This window comes from Haliotis asinina, chromosome 1 (assembly GCF_037392515.1).
Source record: "Haliotis asinina isolate JCU_RB_2024 chromosome 1, JCU_Hal_asi_v2, whole genome shotgun sequence".
NCBI classification, from domain to species: domain Eukaryota; kingdom Metazoa; phylum Mollusca; class Gastropoda; order Lepetellida; family Haliotidae; genus Haliotis; species Haliotis asinina.
This window is the reverse complement of record NC_090280.1, coordinates 13,415,838-13,424,545: the sequence shown is the minus strand read 5'-3', so window position 1 is coordinate 13,424,545 and position 8,708 is coordinate 13,415,838. Positions and strand designations below refer to the sequence as shown.

Below are 8,708 nucleotides of genomic sequence, written 5' to 3'. Positions count from 1 at the left end.
AAACAAACCTTGAATGTACATACACTGACTATTGCTGCGTCATCAATTCAGCCTGCAGCCCCTCGATCTATGCCAATGCTATTGATCACGGGTCTATCTGGTTCAGACTTGATTATTTCCAGTTCGCCGCCATATAGCTGGACTAATGCTGAGTGCGTTAAACAGCAACTGACCCAAAGCAAAGCCTACCGACAATGATTGCGGATGAACTGTTCGTCTATAAACCCGAACTTTGGATTATCGTGGTTAAATCAATTTCACGAAATGAAAAGGACCAAAACATTGCCCAGTTTGAAGAGACGAAACCGATACTTGAACTGGCATTTATTATTTCCACTGTATTCCCACACATGTACTATTTTCACATTGAAGGCATTTGGAAAGTATACTTTACTGGAAGAGGCTAAATTCAGAGCAAACTATGATTGCCGAGCAGTCGCGACCATTAGTTGTGAAGAGTTGTGTCCCTTGGTTATGCCTTCAAGTTCCCGGTTCATCCTGATCATATCCATTTTCGTTGGTTGCAGCAACGTCGTAAACGTGAAAGATCTTCGAACACGCCGACAGTTATAATTTATTTGTCCCATGACATTCCTCTCATGACAGGTCGTACCGATAACGACGAGGCACACGAAAACTGACCATCGTATTCTCTAGATGCATTGTCATCGTAATTGATATTCTCTTTGATAGTAATAGTTTTAAAAGAAATAGAATAGAACGCTTGGTGTATATAGTTAAATACTTCATGGAAACGGTAGTATATAATTATCAACAGAATCTTAGTGCTCACGCTTATGATGTGGGTTGAAGTATTGTAAAATATTGTCTTCCATAGACAATCTACGACACTGTTATAACATGAAAAAAATGCATCCGCATACAGGAAACGTATTCTAAAATCTGTTATTATGATTTGCGGTGAGTTCGTCATAGCATCAATGCTATTACAGCTGGTAATATATTAAGGCATAGAACATTGCGGATAACTGTCAAGCAACAGAACAAAATAGATTGGTCAAGTAGCAATTAATGCGGATTCACCGATGAGAGGGGATGGAAATTTCCAGTCACGAGGTACGACATGAGACCAGGGAATGATTTAACCTCTAACGAATCGGAGGGATTGCATGGGTCATGTAACAATGATGGAACATGCTCCAACGCCTTAAAAAGATACCGTCAGCACTGAAAAGTGGTGCGAGATACGGGAGGGCGAGTTGCGGGTTGCAGAGTCAGAAGAAAGTTCGCATCTCGTTCGATCAGTTCCTTATCTGGTAAAGGGCTTATCCTATCCTGTCCAGGCAACGTCAGTATGTGATCCTGAGTACAGAACCGTGTGTCGAGTGATTCCTGGTATACCAGAGTGCCAGAGCATGAATGCTATGTGTTAGTTAGGAGTCCCGGTCGTCAGACCACTCATTCCTAGATGTAGCAGCACAGAAAGACAAAGCGAGTATGCAACTAGAGTTTATATCACCCTCGACATTGCAGAACGGCTATCGTAACAGGTAACTGGTAATATGGTTACTAACACCCAAACCCCAATTACGACAACAGTTATTACTCGCAGTGTATGTGTAGATCTTTTAGTTAAATGTAGGTCACGGACAGCTGAAGGGATGACATAAAACCAGGTGGGAACCCTGCAGGACGCATTGATATTGTAAGTCTGCACGGCCCCCGGTGACTTAAAGTTTACGGCTAACCTCCTCTAGCCCATATGTATATTGTGTTATTAACTGACAGTTTATCATTTAACGTGTTCAAAATATGACAATCTACTTGCTGTCCTCTGATAACTAGATTTTATATCCCAAGAACATATTCATTAATGAATCACTTTCTCTCGTCACAGATGGCTGACATATTGGTAATGTGACGATAAATGTGAACTTATTCACTCATGCAATGTACTGGGCAGATTATTATTCTGGACTTCTGTACACCCCGAATTGATGACTGAACTTAAGCTTTTCCTTGTGTTATTCAATTCTTTATTAAGTTACTAATCAAGCAACATGTGCAAGTACTGTGTGTTCCCAGAAGCTAAACCCTCAGAAATTCCACACTGGACAAAAAGGTCCAAATTATCATGAGCACGTCCTTTGGGCCCGACAAATACAGCATTCTCTACCTGAAGCGTGGTAACATGGAAAAGGTAGGATCAGTCTGTTTGGGGAGAAGGTACTGTCCATCTCATGGAAGACCAAACATACTTTGGGTGGCAGTTTAGCGACAGATTCTAGAATCTCTATTTATAGAAGACATTTAAGGCAAAATAAAAATTTAGACCAGGGAATATGTGAATTTCAAAGGTAAATGCACGCAACACAGTAAAAACTACAAAGACTTATGCTCTATTTACCCTGTACCTTTGTCTGATGTTGGTGATGGGACAAAATAAAATATTTAGTCTTCACAAACCCATACCATTATACCAACGTCCTCGTTCTTCACTCAATAGTTTGTATTTATAAACATGTTATGGAAGGGCGTGATTTGATTAACGTGTTGTAGTATGTATATAATGGACAGACGGACGGGCGCACAGATAGACAGAGACAGAGAGATACGTGCGACGATATATATGTCGTACTTTGGCATTTAATTATTTCTCGTGTTACTTTCTTTTGGATCATATGAAAACTCAGAACATACACAGAGCATTTCAAAGTTTGTTTACACAGGTCCATGCCAATCTTACCTTTGTTCTGTACTGCTAGAGTAAGTGAGTTTGGTTTTATGCTGCCTTTAGCATTATTCCAGCAACATCTCAACAGGGGGCAGCAGAAATAGACTTTACACATGCACCCAAGTTGTAAATCGAACTCGAGCTTATATATTTCTGTTTTATATATTAAATAAAACAGTACGTTTCCTAATGGTTACGACAGTACTTTATTCAATACTAAAAATTACAATACTCAAGTTATCATTGCCACCACAGGTTGCATTAAAGGTCACATGCAACGTAAAACACAACTTTGCAGATTCTGGTACCTTTCGATATGCAGTTACCGAAACAAATCATAAAAAATGCCAATTCAACCTATAAAGTTGAAAAAACGCGATGAAAAAAAAGCCCGCGAAATCGGAGTTCAAACGTTTCACTCAATTCCCCCCAGCGCTGGGGGGAAAACTGGTTTCAACAGCTGTGCTGCGCTGCGTCCATAACGCATGCGCAGTGAATAGGTTCGCGGAGCTTGAAACAGTATGCATGCCCAGTGCCTGAGGTCGTGAGCAGTAGTCTAATCTTGGTTGTGTACACAAACAAATAAATAATCTACTCGTTACGTAAAAAAACTTGTTGATTGTGGTAAGCAGTCTCTGTCACAGAGAAAGCTCAGAGTCTGGTTTATTCACACCTATATGTCTGCCTGCCTGTCTGCTAAAGACAACATGCAATACACAGCTTCAATAATTGACCACGTGCAATTTGAACTTAACACCTATCAGACCATACGACATAAAGAAAATAAGTTGATTTATGACTCGTGCACCCGAGTCCCGTGTCTGCCACATTATGTAATTAGGTACGTGTGATACACATGACATGTTTTTATGTCTGTGGGTTGCAAACATACTACATTCATTTTTCTCGCATGACTGGATCTGACGGAAACTGCTGCAAACTCTTGCCAGTTTTAAGTCCTGCTTTGTACTTGGACGAATGATAGATTCCAGCCACGCAGTAGTTTACCATCTCTACTGACATGATTTCTTATTGGATCGAGCGCAAATTCAGAGAACATGTATTTTCAAAACCCAACATCTCTATGGATAACGACTTCTTTTAGTGTATATGATTTTGTTTGACAACAGTATATGAATCCATACTGAAACGACGCATCAAGTACACAAAAAGAAGTTGTTATCCATAAATAATCTCACTTTCTTGTGACTGGCTATACTTCTAAAATGCCCATGAAACAGATCATCTTTCTGTACACACAATAAACCCTAAGCATATCAGCAAATGAAACAGCCAATCGGAAGCCGTCGTTACACTTGAGTGCATATCCACCCGCTATGACTGGGTTCGGTCTCCCGAGGGCTTCGTTTCGGGGGAAGTAAGCCCAAGTACAAAATATTCCACTTTTGAATCGCGATTGTACGCTTATAATTTCGTTTATTTGTTTTTTAAACAGCAGCAATGTATATTATATGTCATGAATAAGTGATAAATGTCTTTTAATTATGTTTGATTTTTGCTTGCACGTGACCTTTAAGCTAGTATTTACCAGGCTTCGGTGTACCTGACGTCACCAAGTAAAAATCACTAACCTTTACAAAACAACACAAGGTATTAAAGACCAGTATAAACCAGACTTTGGTATAGTACCTGACGTCACCTGTTACTAGCCACCTTATACCTGACAGTTGCCGTTACAAGCCATCAACAGGTGCAAAACAACACAAGCTACTTTAGACCAATATCAAGCAGACTTCCGAAGCTGGAAAATGCCCTGATGCTGAATATTAATAAATAACAACTACGTGAATACAATTAACAACTGTGCATATTGACACATGAATATACAAGGAGCAGCAGGTGAACCAGCAAATACTATAGCCGATCAAGTGTTCGAGTAGGCAAAACATCCAGCATCATCAAAAGGACGCAGACCCCAGATGCAACGAGACAAACCACAAGCTGGCGGAGACCACTGAGTACTGCTTAACACAACTAGGTTAAATACGCCAAACGTTCTAACATATGTTTATCATCTGTTTGTCGTGAAAACGTACCGATGAATTTCACTTTAAACAGAAAAGTAAGCCAAATAAAGTGAAATTAAGACTGCGTATCCTCATGATTGTAATTTGCAGTTGAACACTTAAATCTCAGGATTGCATTCAACTTACGGCAATGTTGTTTAACAAACGATCATGGATTCAAATCGCTATTACTGCTTTGCATTGCAAAAGGGGTAAGCGCAGTAGTTGTAACAGTGAACCAAATGAGTGATGAGCGTTAACTTAGATCAACCCCCACCTGTTTCGGTGTTTCATTTAATGTGCATCCCCCCTTGTAATCCAAACAAGTATATTTGAAACTATGATCGTTATATACCAAGTTGAAAAACGCTCTGAGATGTAAATGTTCAGTTGGCAAGGGGAAATTACGAGAATTATATAATTTCACTTTATTCGATTTACTTTTGGTTAAAAGTGAAATTCATCGGTACGTTTTCACTGAAAACAGATTATAGGCAGTGTCCCACTTAAGACGGCAAGATGCAATACATAACAAGGTGTTTGTGACCACGAGGTGTTGTGCTGCTTAACACAACACTAGATACAATATACCACAAGGTGTAAGAGTCCGCTATGTACTGTGGGATTCGTGAAGAGCAGCCTCCTCGCGGTGAGCATTGGACAACGCCAACAGCTATTACCCCGTGTTGCTCCAAGGTAGAACAGATCAACAGAGCCCCATTGCTGAATTGACCGATTTGGGCAACGTGTTTACCGTGTGTTGCTGTGAGTTGAGGAAGGGATTCTGATGGCTAAGGGCACTTTGTTTCTATTGCCCAACACACCCCTATGATCGCGACTTCAAATAGACGGGTGTTGGAGTGGGCCCTGTTCTAGTAAATGGTGTTTACAAAACGGGTTACAATCTTTACTGTCTAAAACTCACTGTATCCACTCTTGTGGAAAATGCAAATCACTCCAATTTCAGTGGTACACTTGTTGTAAAAGACGTCAAATTGCTATCTATAGTTGTATATTGTTTCATTTAATGTGCATCAGCAGGGTCTTAAGATGCCTTCATGCGGCAAACTAAGGTTTCACAACACATGCTGTTGAAAATTTAAAGTTGTCAAACACGCGTTTTCATCTGTCAAACACACTTTCACGCGTACCTTTTGAGCGCCATGTCTCTATTGGTGCGGTCGGTGTTTGCAGGTGTGTTTGACCAGTCGACCAAAACATCACGTGATAATTTCGTTGACTGCATGTGGTTGTGTCTTAACAACAAGTGTTTGGCAACTCTTCACATGTCATGCTCCAGTTTGACAACGCCAAACGTTTGATGGAAAAGTTGGTGAGAATAGAGACCGATCATAATTCTCGAGAACAGTTGGCACCTCTAAAATTGGTGATGTTGGCGAGTTGTTGGAAGGTGACAATCGTCTTGTGTTGGTTACTTAGCCATATTGGGATTCTGCTTATATAATGACTGGTTCTGGTGCACAGACAGCTCTCAACACATCCGTGGCACCAGAGACGACAGAGACTGTAAACCCGTTTGTAGAAGTTACCATACCCAGGTAGGTATCAATAAAATTAATTAAACACATTTAAACCCTATTTTTGGTTACACCTTCTTGAGATGTCAGTCCAATATTAAGGTCACTAGGCACATTGGCATACAAGTAGTCTGCCATACAGACTTCGCGCCACGTAACCTTTGAGACTGACCAATCAGAGGACAGATTACCAAATCGCGAAAGTGCATATTCGCACATACCTTCTGAACTTTTTATCTCGAAAAGGTTCGTACCCGACCGATTCCGAATGTTATTTAGCGTACGCTCGCTTCCGGGTGATGCACACGGCGTACGTACAACCATGACAACGGAAAGTAAACAGTCGCTGAAAATAGTGTTTTGGGCAATAATCAAGGATTATCTTGTGGAAATATTAGTTAATGCTAACCATGTCAACAGAACCTCAATGCGTATATATACTGCAGGTCAAATAACTGTGTTGTATGCGGATTTTTGTTTGTGGAGAACTCTGTGCTAGTGACCTCAATATTTAGAAAGTCCCTCCGATCTCTAAATAGTGGCCGTTGCCTGAATGGTTAAATCTATTTTGGACGGCCATTTGTCGCTCAAAGGTTACCTGACGCGACCTTCTACTAGATTTTGTTAGACTCAGCGGTGAAGTGTAACGAAATACACTACGTTTAAGTTTACTTAGACTGACACCAAGGTATGGTCGGAATCACTAGGTACTAAATAATTAACACAACCAGGTATAATACACAACACGACGTAATGGTCCATTGGGTATTGTATTGCACATCACAAGGCCCAATACAGCGAAAGGTGGAAGGGTCCATCTGAGCTGCACTTCCTAACAACGACTGACAGCCAAGATGGCTCCAGTACTTAACGCATGTGCAGCTTGTTCCTGCTGTGTTGGTCCTACGCGGTTCTGACAGGACGTGAAAAATATATCCTTTGCTGTCTCTCGGAAAGGCTAGTACACTTTGAAGTAAAGAAACAGTTTTGTGACATGGTAGGAAGTGTGAACTGTCCACAAAACTGCCTTAATGCCTTCCATCTTAACATTCACTAAGGAGACGATTACAAAGGGGACGTAGGTGAGCAGGTAGATCATGGTGAAGATGTGAATCACCTGAGACAGCTGCACCTTCTTTGCGTTGTTAGGACCAATGGTGGCAATGGTGGGACGCTTCACTGCGGATCGAATTTTCAAGAAGCAGGTCGTTGCTGTGCAGAACGGGATACCAAATACGTTGATCAGAATGAGAACAAGAAACCAACAGTTCGATTGCGTTATATTTGTGAACACGATGTCTGTAGATGCATTGTAATCCACTGTGTAGAATGATGGTACGAAGTAGTACAGGGATGAAAGAGCAATGTTGAAATTCCAGGACCAACCAAGGAAGGCAAACACCCGTTTCCATGTCACTATGCGAGAATACCTCTGTAGCTTGAATATCGCAAGGTAAAGGTTTACTGAAACGGCACTTAAGCTGTGGGAGATCACACCGCTGAGAGCGAGAATACAAAGCCGGAGACATATGTCAAGTTGAACTATTCGAGGACGAACCACATACAGGAATATTATACACTGAGTGACACATTCCTGAAGAATTTCAGCTGCAGCATGGTTTATTATGAGAGCTCCAGAGAATCCTCTCATGCCGGGCGTCTTGGAAATGATAACGATGTTGACGATGTTCCCTAAAATGCACCATGCATTCACTACTCCATTTATAGCCGTCGCAGCTTTTACTGCATCTGTGAGGACTATAGTTTCATTATCGTGATCCATTATAAAGTACCTCGTGGAATGCAACCAAGTGCTACTGTCAAACATAAACTATCGGAACAGTCTTCATGGCTTCACCAGAAAAGTATCGATAGACATTAATCAATGTTAGACGAAAACCGTTTTATTTGATCCTCCTAAGATTTCTGGGGAAGTTCATCTGGGAAGGTGCACTGCAATACAAAGGAATATGAGTGAAAGAAATACGAAAACGTCTAACAGATTTGAGAACCAGGTGTTGGTTGGTTCATTCAGCCATAAGACTACAGCCCAAAAGAAAGCAGATTTTCAAGCTTGTCAAGGGTTAAATCGGGCCTGTTTCGTGTGCGTTTGACCATAAGTGTCGTAAGCTTGTTTTAACTGTGTGTTTCTTCAGTCAGTTCATCCGGATGCTTTGGATCATGTGCACGAGTAAACAACGTGACAAGCGGACGCTTTAAGCTTTGGGCCACCCCTAAGCGATTCCAAACAAATACATATGTACACAACTACGCAGTAACATTCCGTCATGAAGAGCATCGATGTTCATCAACACTTCCATAACAGACTGCTAGATACAGACGGGTAATAGGTATTGCCATCATGATTGTACCCGTGATTTCCACGTGAATTGTTTTGATTTTTTTTCAAAGCATAAAAAGGTATAAGAGAGAGGAGGGGCTCAGGAA

The 8,708-nt window shown here is 41.0% G+C and overlaps 1 protein-coding gene across 1 annotated transcript; it reads right to left on the bottom strand.

The window, feature by feature from the left end:
- Window positions 1-7,218: 7,218 nt before the first annotated feature.
- Window positions 7,219-8,043, bottom strand: LOC137293509 (rhodopsin, GQ-coupled-like). Its single transcript, XM_067824145.1, has one exon. The coding sequence runs from the start codon at window positions 8,041-8,043 to the stop codon at window positions 7,219-7,221; it is 825 nt and encodes a 274-aa protein (XP_067680246.1).
- Window positions 8,044-8,708: the final 665 nt, after the last annotated feature.